The sequence below is a fragment of the Magnolia sinica genome, chromosome 5 (assembly GCF_029962835.1).
Source record: "Magnolia sinica isolate HGM2019 chromosome 5, MsV1, whole genome shotgun sequence".
Classification (NCBI taxonomy): domain Eukaryota; kingdom Viridiplantae; phylum Streptophyta; class Magnoliopsida; order Magnoliales; family Magnoliaceae; genus Magnolia; species Magnolia sinica.
This window is the reverse complement of record NC_080577.1, coordinates 21,813,563-21,834,872: the sequence shown is the minus strand read 5'-3', so window position 1 is coordinate 21,834,872 and position 21,310 is coordinate 21,813,563. Positions and strand designations below refer to the sequence as shown.

The window sequence follows — 21,310 nt, the reverse complement described above, 5'->3', positions numbered from 1 at the left end:
GGTGAGTCGATCCGAACCGAGTAGACTTCGTCCAATCTGAACTCAAACCAAGTTGAGTTCAGGTCACCCAATAACCCCACTTGACCCAAATTCCAACTCGGTACTGACTCGACTTGATCTGAAACTCAACTTTTGTGTGCGTGTGTGTGTCTATATATACTCTGATCCAAGATGCAGTGTAGCTGATGGAGAGGCTGCAATTTTGGCAAGTGTACCTAGGTTTTGAATTGTGATCTCAGCCCATGGATACCTGCTGCACCTGACCCTACTTGGTACTTGTGACCGGGTTGGACTCGGTCCGGATTGGTCCAGGCCAGACCTGGACTCGGATCAGGTCAGGCATAGTGGACTAGGTACCGAGTCGGGTCGAGTTCGGGTCAGGTCTATTTCAAAACTCAATCAATCAGGTCAGCCCTAACTCAGTCCGACTCAGAGTCAATGCCCAGCTCTAGTGGGGTCCCAATTACAGAAGCTAACGAGAGCCGCATGATGTCGTGGGCTATAGTTTCCACAGATTACTGAGTTAGGCCTCTGTTTCTCTTCAGAGAGATGATTGTAGGCTCAGTCCGGGTCCGACCCATGGGCGTCAGCAGCTCTACGTTGGCTTCTGCGGGCCAGCCCAAGACAGTTTCTAACTGTTCTCATATTTCTCATTCTACACATCAGAGTATCAACTGTTCTTAGCCTCATTCCTGTAGGACCCAGGTGGCCCAAAGATGGCACCCTTTTGGGTGATATGGACTTCACTCGATTGAATGGCTGTGATTATAAACCCATGGTTGTTTTTGGTCTTATGCAATATACAGCGATCCAACCCACCTAGCAATCTACAGGGATATCCCTTTGGCATGACGTGGTCTAAGCTGTGGGCCAATGTGATGTACGTGTTTTATCCATGCTGTCCGTCCGTTTTGCCAGCTCATTTATGATGCAGATCCAAACCTCACTTGGACCACACCATAGAAAACATTGGGGATTGCCCACCGTTGAAAACTTCTTGGGGCCACACAAGTTCTGGATCGAGCTTACATTTGTGTTTTCTCTTCATCCAGGTTTGTGTGGCCTTTATCAACCGGTTAGATGGAAAATTAACCACCACGGTGGGCCCTAGGAAAATTTCAACGGTGGTCGTTTAATCTCCACTGTTTTCTGTGGTGTGGTCCACTTGAACTTTGGATCTGTATCATTTTTGGGCTCATGCCTTAAAATGAGTTGACCAAATGGATGAACAGTGTAGATAAAACACATACATCACGGTGGGCCCCACAGAGTTTGGACCACGTCGTGACATAGGCAATCCGCTTCCATGGGAGACGTAGGGATATCAAAGGGCCCAGTTCTGGGATCGTTTTTGACTTGCATTATGAACAATTGGCCTGCAGGCCGCGCCAATTCAAAATTCTGATTTTTGCTAGGCTCTGGCATAGGCCGCACCCCTCATAGTCATAGCCCTAGGGAGAGTGGAAGGGCGGTTTTTCAAAAAAGGAGAAGCGAATTTTACAAAATACTACCTACTTATTATAGAAATTACATTCTCTACCTTTTGAAAAGGGTGGTCCGCTCAAGTGAGCTCCTACCATAATGCTTACGTGAAATACATCTCAACCAACGGATCCGTCGCCCCATGTTAGGCCTGAGATTCAAAATTTAGATCCATCTATGATTCAAGTAGACTAGACAATTGAAAACAGTGTAAGGAAAACACTTAACTTCCAAACTATTTCCCCTGTTTTGGCCCACCTGATTCACAAATGGGCCTGATTGTTGGTTCCATGCCTCAATTTGGTTTGGCATCTAGTGGTTGGAGTAGATTTCATATAACCATCATGATAGGCCTTGTAAAAATCAACGGTAGAAACGGTCAGAGTGGATTCCCATACACATCATGGTGGGCCCTAAAAAATAAAGGCAGGTGTTCCTCTTGCCAATGTTCTCGAGAAAAAAGAGATCTGTTGATTGATATATATATGGGAACAGGTTCTATACGGTCAAGCTCATGGGAACTTCCCTTGACGCCGAGCTGTGTGGGCTCCACTGGAATGTGTGTCGACCATCAACACCGTGCATTTGATGGGTCCCCTTTAAATTATGGGATATCCCAAAAATCAGCCGTTTACAGAACTCAGGTGGGCCATATCATCTAAAATCATTGGAAGACATGCCTAAAACATATAAAAGCACTTGGTGGGGCCCACCTGAAATTTGGATGCATTTGAAACTTGGTCTGACTCCTCATCCAAGTGGGACACACATAATGGATGGGCTGGATTTGTGAACCACATCTAGATGGCCCAACAAATGATTATGAATGTTTTAATGGAGGGTAACCCCTCTCAACTTTTGTATGTGGTGTGGCCCAAACAAGTCACGGATTGACTTGATTTTTAAGCGCCAGGCCCACCATGGAATGGTGCATCTGACTGATGGGGTAGATGTTCAACATGCATCATGGTGGGTTGCACGTGATAAATGACCCATATCAAGATGTGCTCACACTAGGACAATTTACATTTAAGGTCTGCCCCTAGTGATGAATGACCCACATCCAAGATAGACTCGCTTGATGGACGGCCCATTTAGAAGTTGGGCCTTGCATGATGGACAGCCGACATTAAAGGGGGGCCTGCATGATAGACAGCCTGCATTCAAGGTGGCTCAACATCCAAGATAGACTTGCTTGATGGACGGCCCATTTAGAAGTTGGGCCTCGCATGATGGACAGTCGACATTAAAGGGGGCCTGCATGATAGACGGCTTGCATTCAAGGTGGCTCAACATAATGAATAGTCCACATCAAAAGTTGGGCCCACATAATGGACAATGGATATTAAAGGAGGACTAGGGTGGACTGAACAAACTTGAGGTATAAATAGTTATATACTGTTGGATGTTGCAAAAAATATTGATTTTAATAAAAAAATATTTTAATAATAAAATAATATATAATATAAAAAGTTGTTTTGAAAAAATACTTTTCTACGGGTTTTTTGGGAATAGTCCCACATGGAAAAGAGAAGAGAAAAACCTGTGGTCTATATGAAGGATGTGGAGTAATATAATATTTACCTACCTAGTCCGTGGACTATGGACCTTGTGTGTTCCAGTGCTACACTGGAACACCCACGCGCGCGCTCGCACTCGGGCTCGGGCACGAGCTCGGCCTCGGCCTCGGTCTCTGTCACGGGCACGGGTACGGGCACGAGCTCGATGCGAGGGCGTGGGCATGTGAGGCAGTGTGGCTGTAGAGACGCTAGTGGCGCACTTTGCACTTCGCGGTCGCGGTGCGACTAAGTGGCTATGGCGGGTGGTTGGTTTGTAAAGAGACTAAAGGACGGAGAGAAAAATCTCTCAGTATAAATAGAGGGACTGAAAAGAGCTGTTGCATCAGAAACTGTAACAGCTGAGCCATTAGTGCAGGGTCCAGCTGTAACTGCTGCATGGCTAGCCCAACAGCTAGAAAACGGCTAGCTGTTGTCTCACAACAGTCAGCATGCAGCAGCTTAATGGTCCATGCACAACAGTCAGAAAACGGCCATAAAACGACTAGTTTTCCAACAGCCAGAAATGGCTTAATAGAATTTAAGTGTCTGAACCATAACCTCCTAGCCACCATAGCCTATAAAAGGAGGACCTGGATGGGTTTCCAAACCATCTCAACTCACTCCAGCAAACCCATACGAACTGAGACAGCCAGCACCTCTCCACTCATATATTCTAGTGTTTCCAACAACATAACAAGGATTAAACCTTAGCTTGAAGAACAGACCAGCGGTGTGGTCTAGAACGGTTCAACTGAACCAGTGGCTGAAGATTTGAACTGACCTGTGCAGAAGTCAAAACTCCTTTTCTCTTCTTTTCTTCTTCTTTTGGGATTTTTTCCTTTATACTGTAATACTGCCAGAAAGTGTGTAATTGAGTTCCATTTGGTGGGCCTTCGTGTTTGCTGAACGCAGACCCACACCAGGCTCGTCGTATCGTAGAAGCTATTTGCCTGTAACCTACCAGCATACTCAATTCACTTGAGTAGGGGCAAATAACGTTTTAAGGACAGCGTTTCAGACGTGCTTCAGCCTGTCCTGATTTATGATTATTTTGCACTTTTCGGTTTCCACACTATACAGAAATACATTAATCTGTATATTTCCAACAATCTTAAAGCATTATTTTACTGATGGAAGCCGATAGTGTTTCATCCATCAAGTTGATGAATCAAGACTTGATATGTCTTAATCGGTTCGATGGAACCAATTTTACAAGATGGCAAGACAAGCTGAAATTTCTTCTGACGGCACTGAAGATCTATTACATATTAGATCCAAATTTGCAAGCACTACTTGAAGCATCTGATAACGACACACCTGAACAAGTAGCTGCCCGCACCAAAAGAGCCGAAGACGAACTCTTGTGTCGAGGACACATTCTGAACGCTCTCTCCGACCGCCTGTACGATCTGTATCAACAGACGTCATCAGCAAAGGAGATCTGGGCCGCTTTGGAATTCAAATGCAAGGCTGAAGAAGAAGGTACCAACAAGTTTCTCATCGCTAGGTATTTTGACTTCAACATGGTAAATAATAAACCGCTGCTACCTCAAATCCAAGAACTGCAGCTAATAGTAAACAAAATCAAAGTGATAAAAATCGATCTTCCTGAATCATTCTAAGTCGGGGCTATAATTGTCAAATTGCCACCGATGTGGAAAGACTATAGAAAGAAGTTGCTGCATAAAACAAAGGACTACATACTGGAACAAATCCAGAAACACCTCAGGATTGAGGAAGAATCCCGTAACCGCGATAAAAAAAATGATAACGGGAATACCTCGTCCAAGGTATATGCTGTAAAAAACACTAATAACAAACATCCTGAGAAGGACGATTCCTTGAAACCTAATAGAGGGAAATTCAAGAAGAACACCCAAAAGAAGAACGGAAAGTTCAAGGGCCCATGCCATGTTTGTGGAAAAACCGGGCACTATGCTCGAGTATGCCGCTATTGTAAATCTAAAAAAGAGGCAAGTGCAGTAGAAGAAGGCGATATCGTGGCTATGATCACTGAGGTGAATACCATCCAAGGCAAAGTTCCAGGTTGGTGGTATGATACTGCCGCTACTGTACATGTGTGCTACGACAAATCAGCCTTCAAAACCTATGAGGAATTGACCGATGGTCAAGAAGTCCAAATGGGTAATAAAGTCCGATCGAAGGTCGTCGACAAAGGGATTGTCAAACTGATATTCACCTCTGGAAAGAAAGTGATTTTAACTAATGTACTGCACGTCCTAGACAAGAGACGAAACTTAGTTTCTGGGGATCTTCTGGGAAAACCAGGCATACGGGTGGTGTATGAGTCAGGTAAACTGATTCTGTCCAAAAATGAAAATTTTGTCGGAAAGGGATATACTTGTAACGGAATAGTTAAGTTTTCTTTGAATGAAAGTAGCACTTCTGCGTATATGGTTGAATCCGCTGGACTGTAGCATGAGAGACTAACCCATATAGGGTATAGTACCTTGAAGTTCATGGCTAAGAATGGTTTAATCTCATACACAGATAATGAAACCGAAAAATGTGAAGTGTGTGTAAGATCCAAAATGACAAAGAAACCTTTTGCAAGTGTTGAAAGATCATCTCAAGTATTGGATCTTGTGCATAGTGATATCTGTGAGTTAAACGGCATTCTTATTCGTGGAGGTAAACAGTACTTCATAACCTTTATAAATGATTGCTCTAGGTATGTTTATGTGTACCTATTAAAGAGCAAAGATGAAGCATTAAACATGTTTAAAATATATAAAACAGAAGTAGAGAATCAACTGAATAAGAAAATAAAAATTCTCCGTAGCGATAGAGGAGGAGAATACTTCTCCAATGAATTCGATAACTTCTGTGAAGAACATGGACTGATACATCAATGTACAGCGCCATACACACCTCAACAAAATGGTATAGCTGAAAGGAAGAATAGAACATTAGTAGAAATGGTCAACTCAATGCTGATAATAGCAAAGTTACCATTAAGTCTATGGAGAGAGGCACTGCTTGCAGCATGCCATATAATAAACAGAATTCTATCTAAAAAATATAAAATATCTCCATATGAAACATGGAGAGGTAGAAAACGTAACTTAGGATATCTAAAAGTGTAGGGATGTCTTGCATATTGCAGAACCCCTGATCCAAAAAGAACTAAGTTAGGACCAAGAGCTATTAAGTGCGCCTTCGTAGGGTATGCACAAAATAGTAAAGCTTATAGACTTCTAGACATAGAGTCTAATACAATAATTGAATCAAGAAATGTTGAGTTCTTTGAAAACTCACTATCCTTGGAGTCAAAGGATAATGAAATCCAAACTCCTAATAGAGAACCAGATAGCACAGCTCCACAGATGGTGGAAGCTCCTATTGAGCCTCGTAAAAGTCAAAGGACAAGTATAGAGAAGAATCTAAGAGATGATTATATAGACTCACAACGTGTCATTTTTCATCTTGTAGAAGGAGATAGAGAAAATGTTATAAGAAAAATACCTATAGTAATGATTATAGAAGATGATCCTAAAACATATAAAGAGGTCATATCCTCTAGAGACTCAGCTTTCTGAAAAGAAGCAAACATGATGAAATGGAATCTATACTATCAAATCAAACATGGGAACTAGTTAACTTACCTCCAGGTTCTAGACCCATAGGTTGTAAATGGGTATTTATGAAGAAATATCACACTGATGGGACTATCCAAACCTTTAAAGTTCGACTAGTAGCTAAGGATTTTAGACAAAAGAATGGATAGATTACTTTGACGTATACTCTCCTGTAGCTAGGATAACATCCATTAGGATATTATTTGCGCTAGCTTCCATACATCATCTTCACATCCACCAAATGGATGTAAAGACTGCATTCCTGAATGGTGACCTCAACGAGGAGGTATATATGGAACAACCTGAAGGATTCGTTCTACCAGGAAATGAAAACAAAGTATGTAGATTAGTCAAATCATTGTATGAATTAAAATAAGCACCAAAACAGTAGCATGAGAAGTTTGATTTTAAAATACTTTCTCATGATTTCATGCATAATGTAGCTGACAAATGCATATATTCTAAAGTAGATGGTAGTTACATCGTTATTATTTGTCTGTATATTGATGACATGTTAATAATAAGTAATAAAATGGAAGGTGTAACTGAAACAAAAAAGTTTCTATCTTTCGTATTTAAAATGAAGGATCTTGGACAAGTTGATACCATTCTTGGTATCAAAGTTAAAAAATATTGTGGGGGTTATGCTTTGTGTCAATCTCATTATATTGAGAAGATACTAAACAAGTTTAACCATCTAAATATAAAAGAAGCAAAGACCCCATTTGATCCAAGTATCAAGCTAAAAGAAAATACTGGAAGAATAGTTGCACAATTAGAATATGCAAGTGCTATAGGGAGTCTTATGTATGCTATGCAATGCACTAGACCTGATATCGCATATGCTGTGAGTTTAGTAGGTTTACTAGTAACCCCAGTACTGAACACTGGAATGCAATAAGTAGAGTTCTTGGTTACTTAAAAGCAACCAAAGACTTAGGACTATTTTATTTAGAGTTTCCTGCCGTATTGGAAGGATATACCAATGCGAGCTGGATATCGAGTGCAGGGGACAACATGTCTACTACAGGGTGGATATTCACCCTAAGAGGTACAGTTGTATCTTGGGGATCTAAGAAACAGACTTGCATAACGCATTCGACTATGGAGTCTGAATTTATAGCCCTGGCTGCAACAGGCAAAGAGGCTGAGTGGCTAAAGAATCTTCTATTAGAAATTTCTTTCTGTATAAAGCCTATATCGACTGTGTCACTACATTGTGATAGTGAAGCCACATTAGCTAAAGCCTATAGCGGTACTTATAATGGTAAGTCTAGACATATTAGTCTTCGACATGATTATGTCAGACAATTGATTCGAGATGGAATCATTGTTATTTCTTATGTGAAATCAAGCAATAACCTGGCAGATCCTTTCACTAAACCTCTACCGAGAGAGGTAGTAAATGCTACATCTAGAGAGATGGGTTTGAAACTCTTCAACTAAAGTTCCACCAGTGATGGTAACCCAACCTAAAGTCAGAAAATCTCTAATTTTGGGTTTAATGGATAAGAACAAGTCACTGATATGTGGAAAGTTTTCAGCACTAAAATTATAAAACCTCATCCATAATAGATAAGTGTTGAGCGTTACAATAGAGAGTTGAGTCTTAGAACTCTTAATGAAATCCAGTCTATAAGGACAAGTATCTTATAGTAACGGAGACACTGGAAGGATTTCACCTATATGAACGTAGAGATAGTGCCGTCTCTCATGAGAGTTAGGAGTTTTCTCTCAGGATCGTTCACGAATTAGGATAAGCACATGTCCATTAATTGTGCTGAGTAAGATTGTGGGAACTCTAACAAACACATAGCGAATATGTATGTGGTATTTCCAATTCTGTTATCTAGGAATAACTGGTTCAAAGCTGCGGCTACCAGTCATTTCGACAGAGTTTTGAAATACTTACACTAAGGAAAGATTAAAATCAAAAGATATCTTTCTTTATGCATATAAGCTGATTATTCTGACAGTATTGTTTAACCGAGAAAATAATTTTATAAAATCAAGTGGGGGATTGTTGCAAAAAATATTGATTTTAATAAAAAATATTTTAATAATAAAATAATATATAATATAAAAAGTTGTTTTGAAAAAACACTTTTCTGCGGGTTTTTTAGGAATAGTCCCACATGGAAAAGAGAAGAGAAAAACCTGTGGTCTATATGAAGGATGTGGAGTATTATAATATTTACTTACCTAGTCCGTGGACTATGGACCTTGCGTGTTCCAGTGCGTAGTCCTGGAACACCCGCACGTGCGCTCGCGCTCGGGCTCGGGCACAGGCACGGGCTCGGTCTCGGTCTCGGTCTCGGTCTCAGACTCGGACTCGGACTCGGTCTCGGTCTTGGTCTCGGTCACGGGCTCGGGCTCGGTGCGAGGGCGTGGGCATGTAAGGCAGTGTGGCTGTAGAGGCGCTAGTGGCGCACTTCGCACGTCCGCATCGTGTCACAGAGGGTCGCTCCTTCGCGACCTTGAGCGAACAGGAGCGAGACGTGTGCGACTAAGTGGCTATGGCGGGTGGCTGGTTAGCAGAGAGACTAAAGGACTGAGAGAAAAATCTCTCAGTATAAATAGAGGGACTAAAAAGAGCTATTGCAGCAGAAACTGTAACAGCTGAGCCATTAGTGCAGGATCCAGCTATAACTGCTGCATGGCTAGCCCAACAGCTAGAAAACGGCTAGCTGTTGTCTCACAACAGTCAGCATGCAGCAGCTTAATGGTCCATGCACAACAGTCAAAAAACGGCAATAAAACGGCTAGTTTTCCAACAGCCAGAAATGGCTTAATGGAATTTAAGTCTCTGGACCATAACCCCCTAGCCACCATAGCCTATAAAAGGAGGACCTGGATGGGTTTCCAAACCATCTCAACTCACTCTAGCAAACTCATACGAATTGAGACAGCCAGCACCTCTCCACTCATATATTCTAGTGTTTCTAGCAACATAGCAAGGCTTAAACCTTAGCTTGAAGAACAGACCAGCGGTGTGGTCTAGAACGGTTCAACTGAACCAGTGGCTGAAGATTTGAACTGACCTGTGCAGAAGTCAAAACTCTTTTTCTCTTCTTTTCTTCTTCTTTAGGAATTTTTTTTCTTTATACTGTAATACTGCCAGAAAGTGTGTAATTGAGTTCCATTTGGTGGGCCTTCGTGTTTGCTAAACGCAGACCCACACCAGGTTCGCCGTATCCTAGAAACTATTTGCCTGTAACCTACTAGCATACTCAATTCACTTGAGTAGAGGCAAATAACGCTTTAAGGACAGCGTTTCAGACGTGCTTCAGCCTGTCCTGATTTCTGATTATTTTGTACTTTTCGATTTCCACATTATACATAAATACATTAATCTATATATTTCCAACATTGGAAACCAAGCATACTTTTTTTCCTATTTTTATGTTGATAAGCTTGTTGCTTACCTCTCTCGAATCAATGAATCAGTACAAAACAAGAAAGGCTACTCAAGGCATAAATAGCTTTAGCTAAAGTTACTTGCCATCCAAACTTCTCTTAAATTTAAATATGACATGTAAATATCATAGTAATGAGGTAGTATGACGTAAAAATAATGGTAATAATAATATTTTTTTAAAAAAAAATTCCTTACCTGAAATGCCCATTGCTCTAGTTTAAAGCCCTCACCTCTAATAATGGAGGATTTTAGCAATTAAAAAAAAAAAAAAACTAAATGCACGCAGACCCTTCACGCTGGCAACTCTTTGTATAAAATGAGCTATAACGCAAGCAATGAAGACGGGGACGCATATTGCGTCCTACCCCCGCCCGTCTCTAGCCGGGCAGTTCTGTGGGCGGGCCCACCATTGTGTATCTGTTTATCCACGCCGTCCATCCCTTCTCTCAGATCATTTTAAGGTATGCGCAAAAGGATAAAAATGATATAGATACAATGCTCAAGTAAACCACACCAAAGATGACTCTTGCATTTAATGCAACCCAAGCTTATTATTTGATGTGGTCCACTTGGGCGTTGGATCTACCTCATTTTTGTGCACATACCTTGAAATGATCTGAGAGAAGGGATGAACAGTATGGATAAACAGATACATCACAGTGGGCCCACCCACAGAACTGTCCATTCACGGCTAGAGACGGGCAGGGTTGGGACGCAATCCGCATCCTGAATACAGAGGGTAAAGGGCCTGTTTGGGAGCGTGGATTTGGAACCACTGGATTAGGAACCCCCAAGATTGGAAAACCCCTGCATTTGCAATCCCCAGTGTGTTTGGCACCCCAGGGTGTGAATCAACTTTAATCCAAAAATACCTATCCATGGTATATTTAAAGGGGTTTTAATTTAATTACTAAATCAACTTTAATATCTCTAATTAGTGAGACATAATTTTTGACACTATGGTTGTTATAAGCCTGCTGAAATATACGCTTTGCCTGAAAATGATGAAATTCCAAATCTCGGATGGACCACAAGCACAAGATCATGTCTGAGTGACTAACCAACAATTTTTAACCGTTGATTAATAGGTACAGTGTTTTGACTGTGCTGATTTACATGGACAATGTTTGGACAGTACTGATCATCATTAGTAGGCCATGTGCCTAATAGAATGAGTGTACAGTGACACATATGTCATACTTGCAACTATTGAAATGATTTTAGGTGTAATCCAAGCTCTCACCGTGGATTGCAAACCCCCTCAAAGCCCCCCCAGTTACTTTATGCGCCAAACAGGGGGATTTGAAACCCCCTCCAAACCCCCTCCAATCCACGGAGCCAAACGACCCCTAAAGAAGCTTTCAGGTTCGCCACAGAACAACATTGGTCTTTAGTGTCTAGCCACTCCCATAGTTCGACCACTAGTAAATCTGCGCCGTCCATCTAGTACACCCAACCATGGATGATCCACTTCACAAAAAGCAGACCAGTTGAGAATCTTGCCGTCCAATTAATATAACTTTCCCGCTGAAATGTAGGCTGCAGACCCTTTTTTAAAAAAAATAATATTAATAATCCATTTAGTAGCCTCTACCAGTTTCAGCCACAGACCAGACAGCTATGATTTAGTTCCTATAAATGAAAACGAGGCCCAACCATGTTCTCAGTCAATCCCACAGAGATGATTTCACCCACGACGGCTTTATACATTTTTACTAAAAACTGCATTTTGAAGCGCTTAAGACCAGTTTAAAAACCCAAAAACTCACGCGAGGACTCGACTCAGTATTTAACAGTTGTCTCGCCTATAATTGGTTGGGTGTGCGAGGCCCACCATGGTGTATGTATGGCATCCAACCCGTCCAACATGATTGCCCACAGTGAAAATAGAATGCCCCAAAAATCATTCCGATCCAACCATCAAGTGGCCTGCAGCGTGAATTACACTTGTTTTTGGGGGGTGGTCGATTGTTTTCTATCATGTGGGTCACGGGATAATTGGATTGGCATGATTTTTGGGTCATCCTATTTTCATGACAAGACAACCCAGTTGGATGGATTGGATGGCATACAGACACCACAGTGAGCCCCACACACAGCCAGTTGCAGGTTTTTACATCTATAGCTAGTTGCATGTGAGACCTTCCCTTTAACGATTAGGCCTTAAAATATTTATAGTAATAAATGCCTGAGCACTTACATGCAACTAGTTGTGTATGAGAAGATCATCCAACTAGTTGGGTGTGGGCACACCATGGTGTGCATATGGTGTCCAACCCATTTGGCAGGGTCTTCCCACCAGGAAAATGGGACACTCCAAAAATCAGGCTAATCCAATCATTAGCTGACCACACCATAGGAAATAGGGGACCATCCTCCTAACGTGGATGCCCACCTAATGATTTTCCCATCCACCTCAAATCCTTTCAAGTTGACCAGTCTGGAAGCCAACTCAACAAGTCTCGTTGATACCTGACAGAGTCACCCTTACAAGCGAGTTTCCTTGTGACTGGACAGGAAATCTCATTGAGTCAAGTTGACTGAGCCGAGTTTTTGAGTGGAGTCGCCGGGTTTTAGAGCTATGCCTTCATGATAAATACACAGACAGCTTTTTCTTCTAAACAGGAAATTCAAGAATAAAGAATTGCAAGCAACCATACAGTTCTATGCACTAGCAAAAGCTCCCAAACACTTCTCTCTCACATGATAACTATGGGCTTTGGGTTTTGCTGCAGGTATTCACTGACGGTGATGCTTTTGACTTCATCTACTGATTATATGCGAAATGCCCCAGGTTCAGTCCATACTGCATAAAACATATCATGCCTTAGAAAGCAATAAAAGATCAAAAGTACAAGGATTGTAGATTAACAGCAGACATTTTTATTTTTTATTTTTTTACACACGCACACACACCCCACACACTCACGCTAGTGGACTTTTACCACCTATGGGTACTCGAACCCTTGACCGGGAGTTAAAACTCCTGAGAGTCTACCACCCGAGCAAGAGTAAGGACCCAGCTTAACAGCAGACATCAATGTTTGTTCAACTACTCTTAATCAAGGCCCAATAAACATATGTGACAACAGCAGCAACAAGTTTCAAGGAAAGCAAATGCAGTCTCTGAAAAGGTTGTGTCCCAGAAACTTATATCGGAGGGAGGAGGGAGGGAGTGTGTGTGTGTGTGTGTGTGTGTGTGTGTGTGTGGGACACAGGAGTTAGGACAGTAAGTGGCTATTACAACATCTATTCAGGATAATATTAGAAACCCAAAATGCAGACTACATTTGATAAAATGTAATTATAAAAACTTCATCATCGTTGTGTGTATATAAAAATATTAGAAACTTGAAAATGTCAACTACATATAACAATGTGTATATAAAGAACTTCATCATCATGCAAGCTTTATCCCAACTAATTGGGGTCGGCCACACAAATCATGTTCTGCCATTCAACTCTATCAAGGATCATAACCTCAGTTAAATTATAGGTCATGAAATCTTTTCTTACTGCTTCCAACCACACCCTTTTGGGTCTTCCATTTTAGAGCCTTCAATTCAACTCCCTCCTAAATTAAATTAGCGCAAAGGTACATGTAAGTTCAAAACTGCTTAGGCTAAAGGTGATCTAGATGGAAGAGGATGTAGTTCGAGGGAGCAAAAGGTTTGAAAAAGGGAGTTAAGAGTAATCTTGGAGAAGATACCTGCTACTATTTTCAAACAAACTAGACTAGGACTGAAAGGTCATTTGTGAAGAAAACAATAGAGGGAACAGCTCACATGGTCCCAAAGCATATTGAAGCTCTTACTGCACCCCAGTGCTCTTACAGATATGGATGGTCTAATCATTGATCTGGACTGTCCCTTAGGACTGACCAACCTTCCATGGGCCACCAAGAAAACTCATACAGGTCGAGGATGCAAACTTTCCAAACATTGGTGTCTACTTTTCTAAGTGTATGTTTTGCTAAGCCTTGGATGGGACAGTTATGGTCATCTGATCAAACTTCATCATCATCATGCAAGCTTTATCCCAACCTCAATCAGTCTCTAATTCTCAACAGATGTAAGCTGCTCAATCACAGGACCAGATGCATCTTCCAAAAGCAATTGAAGAGATGGGATTTAGGCATCAAAAGTAAACATTATGAGGACAGTGACTTAAACAGATAGTATAGAGATACAGTAGCAAAAACTGTTGCGCTTGAAATGTGACTTGAGGAGCACTATCAACATTTGAAGCAAACAAAGTAATTTTAACGAGACATGCATCGACATGCTCCAGTGCTCTCAGAGCATTAAGAATGTTTCTAGTTGCATTGGAACCCTAAGACAGTCCAATCAATCAATTTGAACTGTCCATTAAGTCCAGACCACATTTCATAGGTTACCATGCAAAAATCACTCTGGTCGGATGATCCAACCATCCTCGATTTGGACTTATTTTCTAATAGCCATCCTTTTTGCAAGTCATGGAAGGGATTGTTACCACTGCCTAACAAAAGTGATTCTTTAGATTCATAAGCATTCCATGATGACCCCTAACAAAAAGAGATGGATCAATGTGTTGATTGTACATATTTTTTTGTAAACAGTCTTGACTGTCCATGTTAAAGGCCATTGATCAAATGGTTAATATTTGTCAAATTAGTGTAATATTTGCATGGCCCCTCAAATGTGTGGTGGACCTAACCAATGGTCTAGATCAACGGATTGGATTGTCTAAGTGTCCCAATGCAACTAGGATTGCTACAATTTATAGTGCTCTGGGAGCACAGGAGCATTTCTCAATTTTAAATAATGGAAGAATTTGACTGCAGCATCTATGCTTAAGAACAACAGTACCTTCTCTCTCATCCGCATGCGCCAAGTGTCAGAATTAATTCCTTTGTTCTCCGTCGAGGTTGAAGCAGAGTTTGGGTTCCCTATTGAATTTAGCAGTGGCTGTTTACTTCCGCCCCTAACAATAGCATAGTCATCATCACTGTCGTAGTTCTCTCTCCTTGTCGTGACCATGGCTCGCAGGATCATTGCCAGTAGCAGAGACAGTGCCTGCAAATAGCACCAAGATGATACGCAACTTATGCTTTGCAGAAATATTAGACTATGAACACAGCTAGTGTCCCATGAAAAGTGGTACAAGCTTCTGAATGTTAGAGCTTGATTCCATATAATATAATTACTGGCACATTTTTGTGAAATAAAAGCCAAGGCAACCATTAATTCACCCATCTTGTGCAATAAAAAGCCAAAGTTCGCCGTGTGCAATATCATAACTACTGTCTAATGGCATACTTGCTATATGCACTAATCGTTTATTTATATTTCCTAGTTTAACGAAGTCCTCATGCTTTTGTACTACAAGTGATGTAGGATGGCCTAATCCAACCTTAAATGAGCATGGTATTTGAAAGGGACAGATTTATGCAATCTTTAAAAACAAATAAAATATCAACCTTATACATCATAAACGCAAGAAAGAAATAAGGTTAATATAGCATTAATTATGGCCATCCATCACAAACACGAAGTATTGAATCTTAAAATCTGAATTTAGTTGGACCCAGCGAAAGATAGAACTTTCGTCTTGCAATAGGTCCGTCTAACGATCCAAGTGGATTTTCTAATCCAAAAAATAGGAATTTTCTGGATTGGGAAATTTGGAAAGTTCAGAAAAAGAATTGGTGGTTCTTTAAATTTAGGCTTTAGGTGATGGGTTTTATGTGGGGATGAAAATCTTTTGAGATCTAATGATTTAGATAAAAAGAAATAAGATTGGCTTCTAGATCTAAAGATTTTAGGAGAAAAAGAAGAGAATAGGGTTAAAGAAAAGAGTCCCTTGAGAAAAGAAAGAAGGAGAAAGAAGTAAAGGATGAAAAATCACTCCCCTGAGCCTCACGCCCTTTTCTAATCATTGGAAGTTAAAGACGAAATTGTCAGAAGCAAAAAGCTCTATTTTTCTTTCATGAACATAACATGACATGCTATAGGTTTAGAGCAACTCTTATAAATTCGTAATTACATGAAATTACCAAAATACCCCTACTAAAGAAAGTTTTTAAAAAATTTTCGTACAAAATTGTGCGCAAACTGTCTCAAAACTTAAATAAATCAAATGTTCATAAACTAAATGCAAATTTAAGATGCCCGATGATAGCACCGTGAAGGTGGTGTAATGAAGGTGGGACGTGATGATCCAACGGTCCGATCACACCATTCTCGTGATCCAATGGTCTAAATATCTTCTTTAGGCAACTTACACATATCACGAACACATGTGTAAGGTCTTCAACTTCTAGAGACTCAACTCGTACCCGTCATCTAACCACATTGACACGGGTAACGCACGCTTCCTGCGTTGATATACTTTGAATGGCCTGGAGATGACGGGTACGAGTTGGGTCTCTATAAGTTGAAGACCTTACACGTGTTCGTGACATGTGTAAGTTGCCTAAAGGAGATATTTAGACCATTAGATCGCGAGGATGGGGTGATCGGACCGTTGGATTGTCACGGCACACCTTCATTACACCACCTTTACAGCGCTATCATCGGGGTCCATTGGGCATCTTAAATTTGAATTTAGTTTATGAACATTTGATTTATTTAAGTTTTGAGACAGTTTGCGCACAATTTTGTACGATTTTTTTTTTTTAATCTTTTTTAGTAGATTTTGGTAATTTCATATAATTACGAATTTATAAGGGTTGCTCTAAACTTATAGCATGTTATGTTATGTTTATGAAAGAAAAATAGAGCTTTTCGCTTCTGACGATTTCGTCTTTGACTTCCAATGATTAGAAGAGGGCGTGAGGCCCAGGGAAGTGATTTCTCATCATCTACTTCTTTCTCCTTCTTTCTTTTCTCAAGGTACTCTTTTCTTTAACCCTATTCTCTTCCTTTTCTCCTAAAATCTTTAGATCTAGAAGCCGATCTTGTTTCTTTTTATCTAAATCATTAGATCTCAAAAGATTTTCATCCCCACGTAAAACCCATCACCGAAAGCCTAAATTTGAAGAACCACCAATTCTTTTTTTGAATTTTTCAGATTTTCCAATCCAGAAAATTCCTATTTTTTGGATTAGAAAATCCACTTGGATCGTTAGACGGACCTATTGCAAGACGAAAGTTCTATCTTTCGCCGAATCCAACTAAATTCAGATTTTAAGATTCAATACTTCGTGTTTGTGATGGATGGCCATAATCAATGCTATATTAACCTTATTTCTTTCTTGCGTTTATAATGTATAAGTCTGATATTTTATTTTTTATTTTTAAATATTGCATAAATCTGTCCCTTTCAAATACCATGCTCATTTAAGGTTGAATTAGGCCGTCCTACATCAATTATTGGTATCAAAGCTTAGCTTCTTGCATTGGGTCGTCTTAGATCGAGTTGTCAAGAGTCTAGATTTTTATTTTTTATATATTATTATTTTTTTCTAGGGTTTCATGCATAGCATATAGAGTTTAGATCGGAAATTTTCAGATTTGCATTTAACATATATATATATATATATATCGCACAAAATTGTGCGTAAACTGTCTCAAAACTTAAATAAATCAAAAGTTCATAAACTAAATGCAAATTTAAGATGCCCGATGGGCCCCAATGATAGCACCATGAAGGTGGTGTAATAAAGGTGGGCCGTGACAATCCAACGGTCTAATCACACCATTCTCGCGATCCAATGGTCTAAATATCTCCTTTAGGCAACTTACACATGTCACGAACACATGTGTAAGGTCTTTAACTTCTAGAGACCCAACTCGTACCCGTCATCTAACCATATTGACACGGGTAACGCACGCTTCCTGCGTTGATATACTTTGAATGGCCTGGTGTCCGCATCAACAAGCCAATGCCTTGAGAGAGTCATGTGTCAAACTTGACAAGATCGGAGGTCCTGAGTTAATCTGTATGGGATGACGGAATCTCCAAACATTGGTATACATTACCATGCAATTAAAATGTAAAGTTCATTAACTATCTAGTGACAGACGATGACATAGAATCCAATACTCGATGAATTGAGATCACCAAATTGATATTTCAGATTCTTAGATGGTATGTCTTAGACAACAAAACCATTAACAACAAAATTAATTTTATGAACTTTGATATTTCATTATAAGTTACTAACAATCATCCTGGGATGGTATGCACATCTTCATAAACAAGATGCACAAATGTATGATGACCAAATAGAGTTAAATCAACCATCAAAATTTTAGAATATATGATGCATGCATCTGTCAGTAATGGTTCATGATCTATCAAGACCAAATCATGAACTGTCACCCAGGCATTTGGATTTTTCTACTCTGAGGCATTAACCCCAAGTTCTTGCTCCCGAATGAAAGTTCATCAGTTTGGAGTTTGAGTGAACTCTAACCATCAAACAGTCTAAAGGAAGCATTATACAACAGCAATAACATGATGATGCACCAGCTAATTTTAAGTTCAGAACTAAATACGAATAGAAATGGCATACCTGAATAATAACCACAGCTAAGCCAACCCATCTACATATATCGATATTATCTTTAATAAATGATCGAAGCCTTTCAAGTTCTCCAGTAGGGTCATATGGAAGGTCCTGTGAAGGAATGGGACATAATTCATCTAACAGGAAGATGCATCCAAGGCCATCAAAGAACTAGAATAAATTTTGCATGGCCTTTGTTAGAACACAAACTCACCTTGTCCCAGTGATCGTTGAATACCATATCACTCACTAAAGCCGCTTCAATGATAATGAATACAGTCATAAGCAGTGTATACTGTAGTTACATGGGGTTAAGGAAAGTGGATATTGAGCAAAAGAAAACTAACCAATGCCATGTAGCCAACAACAGAATCAGTATAGACAAGGAAATAGATGCAGATTACAAATGCAACTGTGAGATCATTGGAACAACTAAAAAGGAAAAAGTGTATGAGGTACCACAAAGTATTTCTAACAACAAACAAAGTAAAAACATTGTATACTTTTTTTAAGGATTAAAACCACTGTATATTATTCTAAAGCACTAGCAAGAAAAATTCATCCTGTCTACTTTCTCCACGTATCCATTAGGACCATTGGTCCATTACTAGTATGAGTTGAGCAATGTTTGCAACTTTCACGACTCCACAGAAACAAAACCTGCCTAATTTCTCCACGTCTCAGTTAGGACCATTACTAGCACGAGTTGAGCAATGTTTGCAGCTTTCACAGTTTCACTACTCTATAGAAACAAAACCACGACAATCTCATTCCTAATGCAATTTATAACAGGTCACGTGGAACTAAGCAAGCGAACTCAATAAATTTAAGAAGATATTTAGTGGAGACGATAGAAAGAAAGAATTACAAGAGTAGGATACAAAACACAGACAACACCCGTTGACTGCTTCTGCAGCAATGTGGCCTGTGCAAGTAACCAAACACAACAAAATGCCAATCCCCATAAAAGAGTAGATGAACCTGTCAATCACCAGAACAGAGTAAAATTCATATCTCAATCTTACAAATAAAGTATAACGGTGAAAAACACAAAAATAACAACTTGAACTATGATGACTGGTAATAGAGATTGATAATTGAACAAGAAAAAGAAAACCAAGAAACAAGAATTCATGTCTCTAAACCATAACAGCCTGCCACAACTCCGACAATCAACTAAACTCTGATCATCGATTGTCCCTCTGTTAAATACATGGGGCATACATGCACATAAATCCCAACCATCCAAACTGTGGGCTCTATGGTGGAGGGAGCATAGCCCAACAATCACACTGATTGGATTACCTTAACCATTTGAACTCGTCCATTGAATTTAGAACGCTGACCATTGTCAGTTTCAACCATCTCTTTGACAGTACTAACTGATGAGTTGGGACCATCTGATCACTGCGCTTTTCAAGCTATGATCCATGGTGACTGAGAATTGGATGATCAGGATTTTGGCCTACATGCATGGTGAAACAAGGCCCCGCCATTTAACACGGCTCGACAACAGGACACGAGAGTCTAGCCCGTCCAAGAATAAAAAACTGAGAAACAAGAACAAGCAAGAACCACGATCATGGCTTCACTGAGCACAGTGAGCACTGAGTGTCAGTGCCCACATTATCTCCCGCCATTAAAAGACTTCAGAGGGAATCCAGAAAGCAGTCAAATGAGCAAATACAAACAGCCATTCTCAAATGCATGTTAAGATTCCCGCCCTCCATGAATGGACAGCCGGAGATATGTGCGCACCGACTCTCGGTGCACGCTGTGCGCGCACAATCAAAACCATCAAAAGAAAGTAAATTAACAAAAATTAGATGACGATAATGAAATTATCTACCCTAAAAATGCAATTACTGCATATACGCACAAAATCTCTACCCAAAGAAAAGGAGAAGAAGAAAATTACCAAGGAGCGGGAAGCTTGATGAAATTCATTCCAATCCCATCTTCGAACCCGGACGCAATCTCAACCCCAAATCTCATGGACAGAACATGTCCCGGGACCGCAACGGAATCCGACCGTAGAATCGCCGAATTATGCAAATCGAGCGAACCCTGGGGCGAGGGAGCGGAACTCGGCGGGAGAGGGATCTGACCGTGTCGGTTCCACTGATCGAGCATCCATACAGAATAGATTATGATCGAGATTCCTATAAATGTTTGAAGGAAATTCAGGAATTTCAACTGAAATGCGAGGAAGCTTTGACACCACCAACAGCAACACGAAGAAGAAGAAGAAGAAGAAGACAACCGCGGAGAACGAGAACGCATTTTCCTTTGGATTTTGATTCTTTCAGAGAGAGAGAGAGAGAGAGAGAGAGAGAGAGAGGTGTTGTTATTGAAGAGTAATCTGCATTTATTCTGTTGTTAGGGATTAAAAAATCGATTTTTTTTACTTCTTTTCTTTCTTTTTGTGTTTGAGGGTTTGGGGGCAGAAAAAAGGGATTTGCGACCGAAATTGAAATTGATTTGGGGATTTGTTTTAAAAAAAAAAAAAAAAATTATCGGTTTCGGTTGTTTCGTTTATATATTTTACGGAGGATTGGATGGATTTGGAGGTGTGGACGTTTGTGCTGCTTTTTGGTATGTAATAGCACCACCTTGTAACTTTTTAATTATCAGATGTTGAAAAGGTGGGCGAACGTATCCATCAAACGGGGTTTGAATAGTTACGTCCGCAAAAGACAAAGTTACGATCTTCGAAGTTCCGATATTTCGGGGAAGCCGATATATCGGAGAATATATC

The 21,310-nt window shown here is 40.3% G+C and overlaps 1 protein-coding gene across 1 annotated transcript; it reads right to left on the bottom strand.

Moving 5' to 3' along the window:
- Nucleotides 1-12,644: 12,644 nt before the first annotated feature.
- On the bottom strand, nucleotides 12,645-21,039 carry LOC131245723 (tetraspanin-20-like). Its single transcript, XM_058245371.1, has 6 exons — nucleotides 20,471-21,039; nucleotides 19,434-19,533; nucleotides 18,767-18,847; nucleotides 18,559-18,663; nucleotides 14,909-15,115; nucleotides 12,645-12,864 (listed from the first exon to the last, which is right to left on the bottom strand). Exons 1-6 carry the CDS (start codon nucleotides 20,833-20,835, stop codon nucleotides 12,826-12,828), a joined length of 897 nt encoding a protein of 298 aa, XP_058101354.1. The 5' UTR covers nucleotides 20,836-21,039; the 3' UTR covers nucleotides 12,645-12,825.
- Between the last annotated feature and the right edge of the window lie 271 nt (nucleotides 21,040-21,310).

Excerpts from the sequence above, each read along its gene's own strand:
- LOC131245723 (XM_058245371.1), bottom strand. The coding sequence starts at position 20,835 with ATGCGTTCTCGTTCTCCGCGGTTGTCTTCTTCTTCTTCTTCTTCTTCG. Across the intron at positions 18,848-19,433 it reads ACGGGTGTTGTCTGTGTTTT|TATACACTGCTTATGACTGT; the intron begins GTATCCTACTCT and ends ATGTAACTACAG. Across the intron at positions 12,865-14,908 it reads GCATGCGGATGAGAGAGAAG|TATGGACTGAACCTGGGGCA; the intron begins GTACTGTTGTTC and ends TGTTTTATGCAG.